Genomic DNA, 16,243 nt, shown 5'->3' with positions numbered 1-16,243 from the left:
TGTTCTTATTTTTATTTTTATTTTGAGAATGCAAGACAATAATGTTGCTATGTCATTAATATATATATATAAAAGAAAAGATTGAACTCGGAAGTATGTTGCTCTTTTTGGCAACTGGCCTCCTGTATTTAAGGGTAATTGAAAGTCCACTTGGCCCTTAGATCGATCATTTGTTGCTTTGAAGCATGAGCTTAAAAAAGCTTCTCCTTTGCTTGTTTTACATTCAAAGGTCATTAGATTGCTAACCTGCCCTGGCCTACGAACATTCCACTAGCCAGTTTTTATATTTGCTGAATATGCTATTAATTATGTCAGCTTGTGATCTATATAATAAATGAAAATAACTTAAATAAATTCATAATGCAGGCAAGCATGCCAAAATCACTATGCATTTTCCTTTTTTTTTTTTTTTTTTTTTTATAAATTTCTAAGAATATGGATTAAATGACAGTGGCTGGATTCACTTAAATGATTTACACATGTTTTAATAGACTTGTGTCTGTTGAAATGTTTAGAACATTTTTGTTCTGAGAGAAATGAAGGTCTGCACGTTGTGGTCGTTGATCGGACAAAATCAAAGGAAAAGGAATTACTCGACATGAACATAAAACGATTATCTACTAATCTAAAATTTACATATGTAGTTAAAATATTTATATGTTATGTTGAACCTTAGGGTGTAATGCATTATAGAAAGTTTATACTTGGTCAAATCTCAGCAAAACGAAATTTTCGATGTGGAAAAAAATATATTGATAGTAATAGTTTATTTAAAATAATAATTTTATAATAATACAGATTAAATTTCAGATGACCAACTATAAGCCGGCCCGAAGGCCTGAAGTCGGTATGCAAAAGAAAAACCCTTTTAATCAAAGCCCAGAACTGTTGAAGACTCCATTCCACGTTTCTTGCTCAAACTGTCAGCCCAAACCCAAAATCCCAACTTTTCTTTTCGGGAACCAAAAATTCATGAAGGGTTAGTTCTATCCCTTCTTGCATAAATACCATCATTTGAAATTATTGACAAATAAGAATTATTTTCATGTTAGGTGCACAACTTAATTAAGCTAAGGTTTCAAATTTGAATTCAAACTGGAAAGCTCCGACTGGGACTTGGACAAAACAACTAAAATAAAGCAACATGCAAGGGTCTTGTACACTGATCACAGGGTTGAAGTACACGACATGTAGCTATTTTTAAGATTAGAAACATAAATCTCTCTGTTGATCAACAGAAGTTACAAGCATATATTTATATATTATTAACCTTATATTCCACAATTATACTGTGTCTCACAAAATCATAATAAACTTTGCCAACAAATTATATTATGAGTATATGATTGGACGTGTAAACTTCTTCCTCTTCATCAATTTTTACTCAGATCCTCAACTATTTCTGCACAGGCTGACTTGGTTTGCTTTGGAAGCTCATTAGTTTCTAAAAAGGCTGTCAGTTTATCAACAATCATTTCCCCATCCAAACCAAGAATCCTGCAAATTTTTGGAAAAAAAAATTGAATACCAAAAACCACGCAAAGCCATTGCCCGTCAAATAATTTGTTTTTTCATTAACTTATTCTCTTGACTAGGAAAACTTACCATCTCTTTGATTGGTTGGTCACTAATAATTTGGAAATATAATTAATTATGCATTCACCATCAAGAGAAGTGGCCCTTTTTTTTAATCGCAATCAGGTCGTACCATGAGTTACTTTTCAATTATTATATCTGATTTTAAAAAAAAAAAAAAAAAAAAAACCAAGACGCTTGACAAGAAAATTCATCAGGAAAACAAATAATAATTTTTCCTACAGTAGGATTAATTGGAGACCTGGTGATCAATTTCTAAATATATCTTAAATGATATGATGCCAGCTTAGCCGTTTGTTAGAGAATTGAAACCAAGAAAATGTCGTCCACTGGCGTCATCCTTAGTCTGACCACAATAGAAATTAGCCATTTTATGCACAGACTGCATCATGCTCCTAATATTTTAATTAAAAAAATAACAATTAATAAAGAGCAGTTCCAATACTGTATATCAGCTTGTTTGAAATTCTTCAAATCAAAGATATTCTCGTAATTTTTTTTAATTATGTTTCAGTTCAGAATATTACCCGTTGAGTTTGCAGGCCATGTTTGACTCTACGAACTGCTCTGTGCTTCTGAGACTCAGGCTTTCACACACCCTATATCTCTTCTGCAAATAGTATTTCTGATGTTGGTTTTCTGCAAAGTAAAAAATGGATTCCAATGGTACAATTTTCGTAACGATTCTCTTGTTCAGCTTCATCTGCCGTCTGATCTTCGACTGCTGTGCCTGCTTCCTCTCTTCCTCATTGCAGTAAAAGATGGCAGATCTGTAGTGCGTGCTTAAACAAAAATTCTGCACCAAATAATACATAATCTTCGATGAGAAACAAAAAAAACCAAAAAAGAAAGTGTGCACAGTTCCAAGAAGAGGAGAACATTACAAGATAATCCTTGTTGGTAGGATCATGGGAGTCCCAGAAGATATCACACAAGAATCTGTATGAGACTCTTGTGTTATCAAATATGACTTTTACAGCTTCAGTATGGCCAGTTCTACCTTCACAAACCTGTGTGATTATATTTATATCCCAAAGAGAATTTAGTTTCTGTAATAAAAACAATAACAATAACAGGATTTATTTTTCGTTTAATTACCTCACTGTACGTGGGTTTTTTCCAGGTTCCTCCACAGTAACCTGTAGCTGTTTTGACGACTCCATAAACACGACCAAAAGCAGCTTCAAGATACCAGAAACTACCTGCGACGGCCATGTTTTAATTATAGATATCAGAAGAAAAGGTAGAATATGAGAAAGATGAAGACAGAAGAAGTAAGTACCTCCTGCAAATACTGCTTCACTTAGGAAGTGTGGTTGAATAATAGTTTCTGCTAGAGTATCATCAGAAAGTGGAAAATGATGAGGAATTTGTTGGGCTTTGGCTTGAGAGAGCAATTCATTCATGGCTTTCACACTCAAAGTTGGGTTTATACAAACTGAAATATATAGAAAATATAAAATGTGGGACTTTATTAGTTTGTTGACCTATTCCATGTTTTGCAAAAGTGAAAAAGATACTATTTTTCAAAATAACCATATGTTTGATATTTTGGGCCACTGGGCTCTCTACTTCTCTTCAGGATTGGGCAGCCCTGGAGATCTTTTCTTTCAGGCTTTGGTCTGTCTAGCACAGGTCTCTTTTTAGTCTATAATTCGTAGGGGGATCTTCTATCTTTATTAGTGGGTCATGCATTTTTTCTGCAATGAATTATGATCTTTGGGGAAAGAAAAAAAACCCACCAATAAATTGTTGATGTGGAAATAAAATTTAATTAGAACTTTAACCTTAATATAGCTTTTTTGCAGAATATATTTCATATTAATTTATTTTTAAAATTATTTTAATAATAAGGAAAGCATTAAATGAATTTTGTTTTATTTTTTAGGTCTATTTTTATTGTCTAATTAGCGAAGCCTGAAGAGATGATTACCAAAAAGAAAAGTTGAAAAAGAGAAAGATAGCTTTTCCAGTGGAAGTTTAACGAAAATTTATGGAAACTATAGAGAAAGAAATGCTTTTCAGTTGAAGCTTTGCTTTACTGATTTGTAAAGACCAAAAAAACAAAGGCTCTCACTTTTCTAAGGGTAAATAAAAGGATTCATTCTGCACATGAAAAGCTCCAAACCCAATACAAAACATATTATTGGCTATGGCTATTCAAGACCCAATCAAAATAATTAAAGAAACCCTAAAGACTAAAGTCCAAGGCCAAAAATAATATATTGAAAAACCTACAGCATGAATCAAATAACCTAGTTTACAACTCTATACCATGAATCAATTAACCAAACTCAATTATGGAAAAGTTGGTGATGAATGATCTATGTGCTTGGGCGGGACCCACCCTCTTTTATCCATTTCCTTCCACTTCCATTCCATACCCCACTTCAAGCTTTTTCTGCTTTTATTATAAAGTCCCATGCATTGAAATTGTAATGTACCTTTCTAAAAAAATAATAATAATTTTTTGTTAACTGAATAATTAGAAGAAAAACTGTCCTATTTGTGCTTTTAATTAAATTGACATTTCAAAATTATTTCAACATTAGTTAAACCGTTTATCACAGTGTGAACTGAACTTTCTCCTTAAGAAGTGATCAAACTTTTGCTTTTTTTGCAGTCTTAAAATCTATTTACAAATGAATGATTGGTCCTCTTGAGGATTTCTTGCATCAGAATCAGAATGTGGCTATCACTTTCTTTCATACTCTCGTAAGTTAATTTTAAAATTAGCATTTAATAGATTTATATTAAATTAAATAATAATAAAAGATAAGGAACTGTTGAGTCTTGCTCCACAGATCCACTAAACGAAACTCCCATATGGGTATGGCCCATATGTTCTCACCTATACCCCACAGGACCACCAACGTTAATAAAAATACCTACTTACATCTTCCAATTATTATACACTACAAATATTATTCATATAAAAAAATACTCTACATAAAATAATTAATTTTTTATTAATATATTAACGGTATTGAATCTCACAAAATAATTAAAAAATTAATTTTTATATAATTATCATATCTATAATTAATTTATTATTTTTTAAAAATAAAATTACTGATTATAATTAAATAAAGAGAGATACGATAGATTCATCTAAAATTATCTAATGAATTTTTTAATTAAAATATGAACAGGTAGAATAGAATTACGATAAATTCATCTATCTTAAATACCAGTTTTAAAATTTAATAAAAATTTAATTAATTTATCATTTTATACACTAATTTTGCGTTAAATTAACATAAATGAGATTTTTTTATATATAAATACCATTTAACTTGTATCATAATAAATTGAATAAAAAATTTTAAATATAATATATATTATTATATATAAATATCACTAATAAATTAATATTGTAGTTCATAACTAAAATAAATAATTTTTATACAATTAATTTTAAAAATGAAAATAAAATTTACTCGTTAGAAAAATTAAAAACAATTAATTAAATGGAATGTTTCAGTTAATCCAACCACGACCACCATGAATTCTGTATGTATACTCTACTAATAACGGCATACTATAGTGTCGTTTTGCTGTGCAAGGTATCGCCCTCAGGCCAGGCGACAATCTCCACTGAACGGTCTCTCTCTCTCGCCAAAAACCAGTCTAAAACGACAACTGAAAGCTCATTGTTCAAAAAAGAGGAAATACCTCGCCCAATTTCGACACGGTTCTTCCAGGATTCACTTCCACGCGCCGCCCTCTCACCCGGAACGCGCTCCCCAGCATCCATCTCTTTTGTTTCTTCTCCTTTTGCCCTTTCTTTTCCTTCTCTTTTATCTTCTTGCTTTCCACTTTCTCTACTTTTCTTTTTCTCCTTCTACTTCCGTTCATTTACTCCACCTCTCCTCCCTAACATCACTGCTACCACCACCACCACCACCTCTACTAATACTAACATCAGTAGCACCACTTCTTTCTGATCACCATATCACTTTCTCTCTCTAGTTTCTGTCTAAGATCTGAAACTTTAGAGGAGAGAGTGGGCATCAGTAATTTATGAATCCACTGCTTCTGATGATTACAAGATGGGCGGAGTCACCTCGTCAATAGCTGCAAAGTTCGCTTTCTTCCCGCCAAATCCTCCTTCATACACTGTGGTAGCAGACGAGTCCAGCCCCGAAAAATTTGTCATTCCGGAGGTCCCGAGGAATGATGCAGTGGATGTTCTGAAGCTCCGGACTCGACGAGGAAACCAAATCGTGGCCATTCATATAAAGCATCCGAGAGCATCATCAACTCTGTTATATTCACATGGAAATGCAGCTGATTTGGGACAGATGTTTGAGCTCTTCGTCGAATTGAGTAAACGGCTTCGCGTTAATCTCATGGGGTATTATTTTCTTTCTTTAATTTTAATGTGGTTTTTCTCGATTAGTTCATAGTAGACTTTACAAATTCACTTGCTCAATTTGGTGATTGGATGCACTTTTCGGTGTCAGAACTAATCGTTCTGAAAGAGTTCGTTAAGTTATTGGAGGGGCTATCTGCCTGCAAATGTGCAAGAATTGCTTGTGTGGTTACGAAAAAAGTTCGATTTTTGACGTCTGCGAACTTAATTTGATGGATTTTCTGTTACAATCCTTGGTTAGTGGGATAATATGATGTTTTGGGGATGTTAACTACAAATATTATTGGAAAGTGAATTCGAGAGGCACAATGTTGTAAAAATGGTTCTATCTAGGGCTAGAAACAAAATAAGCAGTTTATGAGCAGCTTGGTGGGAATTGGATATCTAATTTTCTGCCATTGAGCAAGAGTCTGGTGGTTGGTTGTTTTGTGGCAATGCAGGTAGCCAAGTCCTTTCTTTTTTTCTATTTTCCTAAAAAATGTATAATTTCCTTCTAGGGAATTTTTCTTCAACATCTACTTATGGAAAAAAAGATTGGATGTGATATCATTTTCGTCCTACAAGTGTTAGGATTCCCTATTATATTGATTTGAAATTTAACTGTGTCAATAGATGCAAATAGATCTTTAGGAATTTCCAGAAGCTTTTTAGCTGCTTTTATATTATGTGATGGAATCATGGAATCCTAATCTAGGTGCAGCGCCCGATAAAGCTTTAGGTGTGATGCCAAGGACTTTTAGAAGTACATCCCAAACTTTAATCTTCGATTTTCAGACAATGTGGAGTGAAATACAGTTCTGCAGTTCATTCAACCAAACCGATAAGTAAAGCCTAACTTTTCTTCCCACCATCAATTAGCATTAAATATCTCCGATAAAACAAACAACGCTGTTTTATAGAATCTGGTGGCATCTTTACTGTTGGCCTGTCTTGTTTTTCTTTCTTTTTCCTTCATATTTAACTCCCAACAAAACCCTACCCTTAAAATCCTTAATCAACCAGCAAGAAACCTGCTTAATTGATACTGGTTAACAGTTTTTAACACCTTGAAAGATTGCTAGAAAGGCATTCTCACCTTCTGTAAGCAATGTGAGAGATGTGGTTACTTGACATTCTAATCTTGGATGTTGTGTTGTGCATTTCCATGGCATGATAATGAAAATCTTCATCGACTATTAGAAAAAAAAAAGGGAATCTATTGTCGCAGGGTATAATCTGTTGAAAAAGGCTGTTTTAGTATCTAATTAGAATGTCAAGATTGTTTTCTTCCTTATTGTGAAGGCTAATGGTTCTTCAAATGAATGTTGAGTTTACCTCATAGTTTTTGTGTTTAGGGGTTCCATTAGAAGTTCCGGTTGCCCTAATATTTCCAATTTGTTTTGTCCTAAAAAGATTGGCGTGTAGAGTCTATGGAGTGGATACGATAGCAATAAACTCCATCTCACATGTGATTCCATTAAACCGATCTTTCTCCCTTGTCTCTTTTCAGATTGCAGAACTATTAATGAGGCTTGCTTATGCAAATAATAACTGCGTAGTGACTAGTCAAATTGGCGGTGCACATAACAGACTTATTTCCTCTGACAAAAAACAGAAATGCTTTTTTGTTGAAAGACATACTAATGTTCCATATTCGTGATGGTTTTTTCAACCCCCTCCCCCCTTGGAACTTCATTATAATGTTTTTTATTTGGGCTAATTCCCTCTATTGTTTGCATGGTTTTATCCAGGTATGATTACTCTGGCTATGGACAATCAAGTGGAAAGGTTAGATTCCGAATTTCCTCATCATAGGTCCTAATGATTGACTGAAAATTTGACTTTACCAAGTTTATGTGCCTATTTGAATATCCATCTTTGTATCACGTACTTGAATGTCTTTGTGTCATTATGCCCCTCACAATTCTGAGGTTTTAATCAAAATTTGAAGCATAGAGAATTAGTTCATTTTATTTTGTCTTTTAACATGGAATCATTGAGATGGTATGCTTTGTAATATATGTAGCATATGCAAATATTACTACACATCATGGCATTTAGTATTAATGGAATCTGAAAATGCTTAATTAGGATTCTCTCACTCTCTCTCACGCACACACTTGCACGCATGTGCACACGTATACACGTTTCAGGAAGATTGATATTTATTCATCTGAACTGGATTCTGAAAGGAATAATTTTCTTAGGCATTACTATGGAACAACTGGTCTCGATTTTGCAGCGTTATCATTCTAATTTTCACTTCGTATTTAATGTTACTAGAGCTTGGTGGTAATTGGTCCTCATTAATGAATTCTACATCCCTTCAATATTTTTCCTTATGGAACTTCAATTTATTTTTATATCAAATTATAGTGGTCAATTACCTATATGGCAGTTTTTCATTTCCTTTTCCTATCTTTTGCTTCTTCTTCTTGAATTTCTTGCTAAATTTGGTTTTACCATTTAGGCTTAGATGTGCTTGTGGTGTTTGACACTTCTGTTGGACTTGATACTAAATGATGAATTGCCTATGCCACATTTGGTGGAATTTTGATGTTGAACTGTAACATGTAAATAAAAAGTGTTGTATTGGACTTCTCTGTATACTTTGGAGCTGCTAATAGAACTTCCGGTGTTCCTTTGAAATCAAAAGCTGAATTTCCATGGTTTTTCATAGTAAATGGTTAAATTTGATTAAGATATTATCTGATGCTGCTCTTCCAAAACAGCCAACTGAGTGTAATACATATGCGGATATAGATGCTGCATATAATTGCCTCAGAGAACAGTACGGGGTTAGAGATGAACAATTAATACTGTATGGTCAATCTGTTGGCAGTGGACCTACAGTTGATCTTGCTTCAAGGTTACCAAACTTGAGAAGCGTGGTTCTACATAGCCCAATTTTGTCTGGAATGAGGGTACTATACCCAGTCAAGAGGACATACTGGTTTGACATTTACAAGGTAATGTCTATGATATTAAATTAAGCATCCATTTATTTCACGGAAAATATTTTTCACATTTTTCAATGTTTAGAATACTCAGAAAAGTTGGTGAATGGAAAATATTTTCTTGGTTAAAGGGTAAATTAAGCCATTTTAAGAAAAATGACTATTTTTTCAAAAGAATAAGTTATTTTCCGGATTTTGAAAATCTTATTAATATTATTATATATATATATATTTATTAATCTTATTTTTTTAAATTACAATCAAACAATGGAAAATAAGTTATTTAGCCTAAATTCTATTATATATTTCTGCTTATTTCTCCATATGATAAATTGATAACTAATTTTACCTCTTATTATCAGAACATTGACAAAATTGGAATGGTGAACTGTCCTGTTCTGGTAATTCATGTAAGTACTATCTTCCTTATCTTCATTTATCTCCTTGTTTAGGCTGCTTTGGGACATAATTTTATGCACCGAGTAAGTTGGCTCTTGAATGATGTGTTGTGGAATTATTTTATGCGTTCATGTGCCAGGTTATTATCTTATACATTTACAAATCAAAAAAGAATGTCTCAATAGTAAAATAATCAGGGTTGCATGGTTGGCGCAAATGTAAGATCATAATCGACTTTGTTATTGCTGTTGTTGTTTTCTTTTTGTTGGCAAGTTTATGTTCTCTGCTGTGCTTCCATCATCTGTTCTAATTATTTAGAAAATGTTGCTGATGGGAGAATTAGTTGTCTGATATTAGAGATGAAATTTTTAGTATGATCTTTTTCTTGCTTCCAGGGAACAGCAGATGAAGTTGTTGATTGCTCCCACGGGAAACAGCTTTGGGAGCTCTGCAAGGAGAAGTATGAACCATTATGGATAAGTGGGGGTGGACATTGCAATCTTGAGCTTTATCCAGAGTTCATTAAACATTTGAAGAAGTTTGTGTCGACAGTAGGCAAAACAAAAACCGAAGCAAATGGTTCTAAGAAAACAACAGGAGAGTTGGAAAATCAGAACAAACCATCTGAGAGTGGAACATCAGATACTTTTGAATTGGGTGCTGACCTTCCACAAATATCTAGAAATAGTTTAGATAGTAGACTCGAGAAGTCCAAGAAGCCAGATAAACCTGAAAAGTCTCGGATGAGTACTGACCGTGTTGATAGATTTAGGAGAAGAAAGGGCTTGGTCTGGTGATTGCTTATACAAGAGCTTCTTCAATAAAAGTTTTTGCATGGGTCCCACTTGGAAGGTAATTTATTTTTGACTCTTGCTTTCATAACACGTGTCAAGTTAAGTTTTCGTAAAATTATCAAGTCTCGAGTGTATTTTTTTTTTTTTAACGTAAATGCCACATCTGTATGTACCTTTAGAACACGAGTCAAATTAAAGCTAAATGTTGTATTATAACTCCTGTAAAAGCAGCTTCTCGTTTGAAGATGAAGATGTTGTAATTTCACCATAATGTCCTAAAAAACATTATTGTTTTAGCTTCTTTCTTCTTCTTCTGCTTACCATGTTTAGCAAACACGGAGCATACCATGTGACCTGGATGGGAATAGTTCATGCCTGCTGGTGTTTAAACTAAGGCTTCAAGGTTTGTGTGCTGTCCCAAAGTGTAATATAATTTAGAAAAATTTTGTGCGGTCCCAAAGTGTAATATAATTTAGAAAAATTAATAATTTAATCTCTGAATATTGATATTATTAACAAGTCAGTTTCTACATTTGTAGAAACCTATTAAAATGTTTTTATATTTTCTCTCCGTTAATAAAATAGTCATTCTGTCTATTTCTGCTATTAAAAATATAATAAAAAAAACAAATTACCTCCTTCTTTTTCTCCGTTTTCTGAATTTTTTTTTTCTTCTTCTTTGATTTTTCTTCGATTTTTCTTTTTATTTTTATTTAGGGAAAAAAATTTTTTTTTCGTCTTTTTTTCTTCTTTATCATCATCATTTTCTTCTTCATTTTTTTTTATTTTTTTCTCCTTCATCGTCATCGTCTTTTTCTTTTTATTTTTCTTTTTTAAAAAGAAGATAAATTATTTCATTGATAAAAAGAAATGATAAATACATTTTAATAGATATGAGAAAAAATAAAAATGTTTTAATATATTTTTGAAAATGTAGGAACTAATTTGTTAATAATAGTAATATTCAAGTATTAAATAAAGAGTTTTATTTGAAGGTAAAATTAGATTTTAAAAGTTTCTTTACTCATTTTTTGTCTATTTTTAACGAAAAAGATGACAGAAAGATTATTTCGTTGATAGAGAGAAAAATTAAGAATATTTTAATAAATTTTTAAAAATATAGAAACTGATTTATTAATAATAGTAATACTAAAATTTTAAAATGTAAATTTCCCTGTAACTTAATAGGAGCATGTCTTTCGCATGCCAAGGGCTTCAAGCTATTTGAGCGACTGAAACTGAAATTTGATTTCCTTGTCTTTCCAAGTCCTCTCGGAGAAAATTGAGACACAAATCTGTCTAATAAGAGATGCCTTTAGAAATATCAAAGTAAAGCAAGTTTCGACTTCCATCTCCCACTGAATTCTCGACATTATTTGTTATCTCGTGCATGAAGCCTCACCACAAATATCTATTGATCATGGTAGATACTAACAAATGGCATCATAATTAACCAGTTAATGCAGCCTGCGCAGTTTAGTTGCAGAGGATCTACAACAAATCAATCTGAATCGTCAGTTTTTTTCTAATTATCTTTTCCATGTGCTTCACAATAAAGTTTTAAAGTTAAAACTTTGAGATATCGGGTGTGACTAGGGTACAGTGTTCTTTCACCCAACCGCGTAATCAACAATTAGGCAAGTACCATTCCTTAATTTGACTGGTAAAACTCTTCAATGTCCTTTTATTGTCATTTTGTCAAATGTTAAACTAGTTTTCCTCCCTCTTCCGTAATATGTAAACTACTTTCAAATTCTCTCTCCTTGTTTCTCTCTTTCTCTGCAAATGAAGCCCCTTTTCTTCCTTACATTGTCTTTGATTTTCATCATTACTATAGTCTTCCTCTGCCCTCCTCCGTCTGTGCTTGCTAGTGATGCGCAATATCAAAACTGCAGCACAACATTTCGGTGCGGAAATATTACAAACATTGGCTATCCTTTCTGGGGTTCGAACCGACCCGATTATTGTGGCAACCCCAACTTCTGGCTTACTTGCACTGACCAAGCTGCCGAGATCACCATCAAGAATTTAACTTACCAAGTTCTTGAAATCGATAGCCAGGCAAAGTATCTTAAGGTTGCTAGAAAAGATTATATAGGAGACATCTGTCCTAACCTCCTCATCAACGCCACTTTGGACTTCGTCCATTTCAGCTATGCTTCGGATGATATTCAGAATATAACTCTATACTATGGTTGCTCCACGTCTTTTACCCCAACTACCATTTCATGGATTTCCAATCAGTTTACTTGTAACTTAAATGGCAGCAATGGCAAAGGTTTTTACGCGACAAGGAACATTGACTTCAGTAATGCTACAATAACCAATTTATTGGAGTCGTGCAACAATAGTGTTATCGTTCCAGCAACTCAATCAGCTGTTGAGACTTTAGAGAATAGTCTAACCGAGGAGAATTTGGTTATAGCTCTGGAGAAAGGTTTCGGATTACAGTGGGAAGCAAACAATCCCGTTTGCGAGACGTGTACACTTTCCGGTGGGACATGTGGTTACAACACAACTACTAATTCATTTGCTTGTTATTGCACTGATCAGCCTGCTGATCAGTTTAGTTGTAGAGAATCTAAAACAAATAATCCATCTGAATCATCAGGTATGTCTTCTTTTCTTTTTCCTTTTTCTTGATATATATATAATAGACTGCTTAGGTATAGTTATTGGCATATAGATGCCTTCTAAGGGGACACAACGCTGCTCATGAACCCATCTAGAACCATTCTTCCAGACAAGGTGATACAGAACTGAGATCTAACCTTAAAACTTGTTTCCGGGTATGGTATCCTTGACCTGGGTATGGTGCTCTTTCACCCACCCACCCAGAATTGAAATGGAAGTTAGCGAGAACCATTCCTTTGATTAACTAATTAATGGAAACACATTAGGCATTACTCAAAGGTGTACCAATTATTTTTGACCTTTCTCATTATGTCTAAAACAAGAAAAACTGTTTGATATTTGACCCATTTAATTCTAGCGATAAATATATATATATATATATATATATATATATAAGTATCACAATCACCAAAATAATATAAAAATATGTTATTACAGGTGAAATGACCTTTTATATTATTTAATTAGAAATTAAAGAGATTTTACATTACAAATGGAAGTTTTATGTACTTTATTATTACTATATCTATTCTGTTGTACGGTTTGTATAAATTGTTCATTCCATTTTGAGTGGATAATTCAATCCATTATTTCAATTAATCGATGTAGATCGACTAACATTGATTTTGTAATTACTATTACTATTCAAACGTATATATTTCTCATCTAAAAAAGATTAAAATTATTAATAAATCTAATAGTTCATAAATATAAATTAGAAATCAGGGAATTTTATAAATAAATTTCTCTTTCTAAGCAAATTATCTTGATATATCATTTTTTATAAAATTATCTATTAAAAAGAATGATAAAATTATAATTTTTTTACATTGCTTTCCTCATCTTTTTTTCATTATTGAAAGTAATTATAAAACAAAAACAATTTTACAAATTTATTTCTCTCACTTGATCATCTAAAATATATATTAGTATTAATAATTTGATTTACCACTAATTAAATGAAAAGAAACTATTATTAATTAAAAATAGCATAAAAAAAAATTCACATGTTATGACAGTAAGCCACACTTTTCTTAAGATGCCAGATGAAAACTCCGTAAGCAATCTCAGTCATTGAATCTGAAAGTATTATTAATTAACTAAATTCTTGTAATATTCTTGATTTCAAGAGTATCATTTTTATATTTTGAAAAAAAAAAATTCTAAAAGTATACATTTGGAAGTACCAAATAAAAAGTTTGCAAATTTACTTTGACATGGTTATTCATGCATGATTAATGTTTTTGGATCTCATGATAATTGCAGGGGGCAAATCTAGTAAAGTTTGGCTTGGAATAGGTAAAATTATGCTCTTGTAAAAATACATTTTACAATTTCTTGAATTTTGAGAGAAAAATAAAATCTGAGCAATATTTTGTGCCATTCCAGGGCTTGCAATAGCAGCTGCCTCTGTAATCACCTTTTCTTTAGGATGCTACTGTTGTTTCAAAAGGCAAGGAATTTGCAGCGGCAAAACAATGACATTGCAATGGAAGAATGCAAAACGAGAAGAAAAGATGGAGACATTCTTTATGAACTATCATAGTCAAAAGCCAAAGCAATATTCATATTCAGATATAGAGAAAATGACAAACTCATTCACGCAAAAGCTAGGGGAAGGGGGATTTGGAGGTGTCTACAAAGGAGAGTTGCCAGATGGTCATTCTGTCGCAGTAAAAGTCCTAAATAAATCTACAGGCGATGGAGAAGAATTTATCAACGAAGTAGCAAGTATTAGTAGAACTTCCCATGTAAACATAGTTTCTCTTTTGGGGTTCTGCTATGAAAGGACTAAAAGAGCTTTGATCTATGAATACATGCCCAATGGATCACTAGATAAGTTCATATGCGGTCAATCTTCTGAGCTAGGATGGAAAATATTATATGACATTGCAATTGGCATTGCTAGTGGTCTAGAATACTTACATCGTGGTTGTAATACCAGGATTGTGCATTTTGATATAAAACCTCAAAATGTTCTTCTAGATGAAGATTTTTGTCCAAAAATCTCAGATTTTGGTCTTGCAAAGCTATGCAACAAAAAGGAAAGTATACTTTCAATGCTGGGTGCAAGAGGGACTCCCGGATATATAGCTCCAGAAGTATTCATGACAAGCTTTGGCAGGGTTTCATACAAGTCGGATGTGTATAGCTATGGAATGATGATTCTTGAAATGTTTGGAGGAAAAAACAATATTGATTTTGGAGCATCTCAGGACAGTGAAATGTATTTTCCGGATTGTCTTTATAAGCGTCTCGAATTGGGGCAGAATTTTGTGCTTGATGAGAATATACAAGTTGAGGAAGAACAGACAGTCATCAGAAGGATGATCATTGTGGGATTGTGGTGCATCCAAACCAGTCCTTCAGATAGACCATCAATGACACGTGTCTTAGAGATGTTGGAAGGTAGGCTTCAGCCCTTGCAAATTCCACCAAAACCTTTGTTATTTTCTACTGCTACACCCATGGAGCACTCCAGAGCAACGCATCTGTGGTCACAAAGCAATCAAGAGGTGGTCTCGTCATTAGCTGAAGTTGAATTAGCACCCAATTCAAAACAGTAAGTGGTAATTAATCTGCAACTTCAGAATTAGAGATAAGAAACAGGGATTTATCTGGTGCTTGTAAGAGCTTAAAGATAACTGTTATCTTCCAACTTACATAAGATCCTTTGCATCTCAGACAATCAGATCTGACATACAATTTTGATATATAGAAAATTAGAAATCCCATATATTTGGTTTTGGTATAGCAAAGGAATGAGCCTGCCTTTCACGTAGCCATCAACACCCATCCTGGCGAGATGGAAACAGTCCAAGCACCCATACCAGCTTATTTCAGATTATAATAATTTAAGTATGATAACTCATGCTAGCTTTTAAACCCATTCTTGATCCTTATCTAGGCTAGCCATATTTGTAAATTTTGTTCTTACAGTGTCCCTACGTAGCCTTTTCTTAATCTTTTTTTCGGGAATTCTAAAATTTACATATATGCAATGACAGAGAGCTAAACCCAGAAAATAAGGAGGCTAAATATCAAATTTAGCATATATTTGTATAAATATAATATTTTACCCATAAAAATATATATCGAATTGGAACCCCCATAATAATACAATACAAGCACATCTCGATAGCTTTGTTTGGAGGACATCAGCACCTAGACTTTTTTAGTCCCCATATTTCTGTTCTCTCACTCTCTCTAAACCCTAATCACTTCCACATTTCTTAAAGATTTACAAACTACAAGACAGAACTTAAGTACATGATGTTTAGAACGTCTAAGCTATATTGCATCATATGGACAATGCAATTAGGAATTGGGAAATTCTGGCAGAAGAAACTACTAAATACCACATCAACCTCAAAGCAAAACTCACCTAACAAGCACTACACAGTGAACAGAGCAAAATCCCTAAGTTAACATCCCTGAATAATGCACACAGTTTCATCAATAGGGTAAAAAAAAAAAAAAAAATCTTACTTCAGCTGCAACTGAAACAT

The 16,243-nt window shown here is 33.0% G+C and overlaps 3 protein-coding genes across 4 annotated transcripts; 2 read left to right on the top strand and 1 right to left on the bottom strand.

Moving 5' to 3' along the window:
* Positions 1-1,176: 1,176 nt before the first annotated feature.
* Positions 1,177-3,041, bottom strand: LOC110609766 (peptide methionine sulfoxide reductase). Its single transcript, XM_021749560.2, has 5 exons — positions 2,879-3,041; positions 2,695-2,798; positions 2,481-2,606; positions 2,124-2,392; positions 1,177-1,497 (listed from the first exon to the last, which is right to left on the bottom strand). Exons 1-5 carry the CDS (start codon positions 3,000-3,002, stop codon positions 1,374-1,376), a joined length of 747 nt encoding a protein of 248 aa, XP_021605252.1. The 5' UTR covers positions 3,003-3,041; the 3' UTR covers positions 1,177-1,373.
* Positions 3,042-5,155: 2,114 nt separating this feature from the next.
* LOC110609765 (alpha/beta hydrolase domain-containing protein 17B) lies at positions 5,156-10,396 on the top strand. Of its 2 annotated transcripts, none has more exons than XM_043954093.1 (5): positions 5,156-5,953; positions 7,702-7,738; positions 8,683-8,919; positions 9,270-9,317; positions 9,712-9,786. In XM_043954093.1, exons 1-5 carry the CDS (start codon positions 5,649-5,651, stop codon positions 9,784-9,786), a joined length of 702 nt encoding a protein of 233 aa, XP_043810028.1. In that variant the 5' UTR covers positions 5,156-5,648. The 2 variants fall into 2 exon arrangements, with proteins under 2 accessions (XP_043810028.1, XP_021605251.1); XM_021749559.2 differs by having other exon boundaries at positions 5,163-5,953; positions 9,702-10,396.
* Positions 10,397-11,721: 1,325 nt separating this feature from the next.
* On the top strand, positions 11,722-16,175 carry LOC110609763 (LEAF RUST 10 DISEASE-RESISTANCE LOCUS RECEPTOR-LIKE PROTEIN KINASE-like 2.1). Its single transcript, XM_043952768.1, has 2 exons — positions 11,722-12,711; positions 14,124-16,175. The coding sequence occupies exons 1-2, from the start codon at positions 11,886-11,888 to the stop codon at positions 15,299-15,301; spliced, it is 2,004 nt and encodes a 667-aa protein (XP_043808703.1). The 5' UTR covers positions 11,722-11,885; the 3' UTR covers positions 15,302-16,175.
* The last annotated feature ends 68 nt before the right edge of the window (positions 16,176-16,243 follow it).

Source organism: Manihot esculenta, chromosome 2, assembly GCF_001659605.2.
Source record: "Manihot esculenta cultivar AM560-2 chromosome 2, M.esculenta_v8, whole genome shotgun sequence".
Lineage (NCBI taxonomy): Eukaryota > Viridiplantae > Streptophyta > Magnoliopsida > Malpighiales > Euphorbiaceae > Manihot > Manihot esculenta.
Note: the sequence above shows the minus strand (reverse complement) of the source record. Positions and strands in the feature narration are given on the sequence as shown.

Excerpts from the sequence above, each read along its gene's own strand:
- LOC110609766 (XM_021749560.2), bottom strand. The coding sequence starts at position 3,002 with ATGAATGAATTGCTCTCTCAAGCCAAAGCCCAACAAATTCCTCATCAT. Across the intron at positions 2,393-2,480 it reads CTACCAACAAGGATTATCTT|AATTTTTGTTTAAGCACGCA; the intron begins GTAATGTTCTCC and ends TATTTGGTGCAG. Across the intron at positions 1,498-2,123 it reads ATGGCCTGCAAACTCAACGG|GATTCTTGGTTTGGATGGGG; the intron begins GTAATATTCTGA and ends AAAAATTTGCAG.
- LOC110609765 (XM_021749559.2), top strand. The coding sequence starts at position 5,649 with ATGGGCGGAGTCACCTCGTCAATAGCTGCAAAGTTCGCTTTCTTCCCG. Across the intron at positions 8,920-9,269 it reads ACTGGTTTGACATTTACAAG|AACATTGACAAAATTGGAAT; the intron begins GTAATGTCTATG and ends TCTTATTATCAG. Across the intron at positions 9,318-9,701 it reads GTCCTGTTCTGGTAATTCAT|GGAACAGCAGATGAAGTTGT; the intron begins GTAAGTACTATC and ends TCTTGCTTCCAG.
- LOC110609763 (XM_043952768.1), top strand. The coding sequence starts at position 11,886 with ATGAAGCCCCTTTTCTTCCTTACATTGTCTTTGATTTTCATCATTACT. Across the intron at positions 12,712-14,123 it reads TAATCCATCTGAATCATCAG|GGCTTGCAATAGCAGCTGCC; the intron begins GTATGTCTTCTT and ends GTGCCATTCCAG.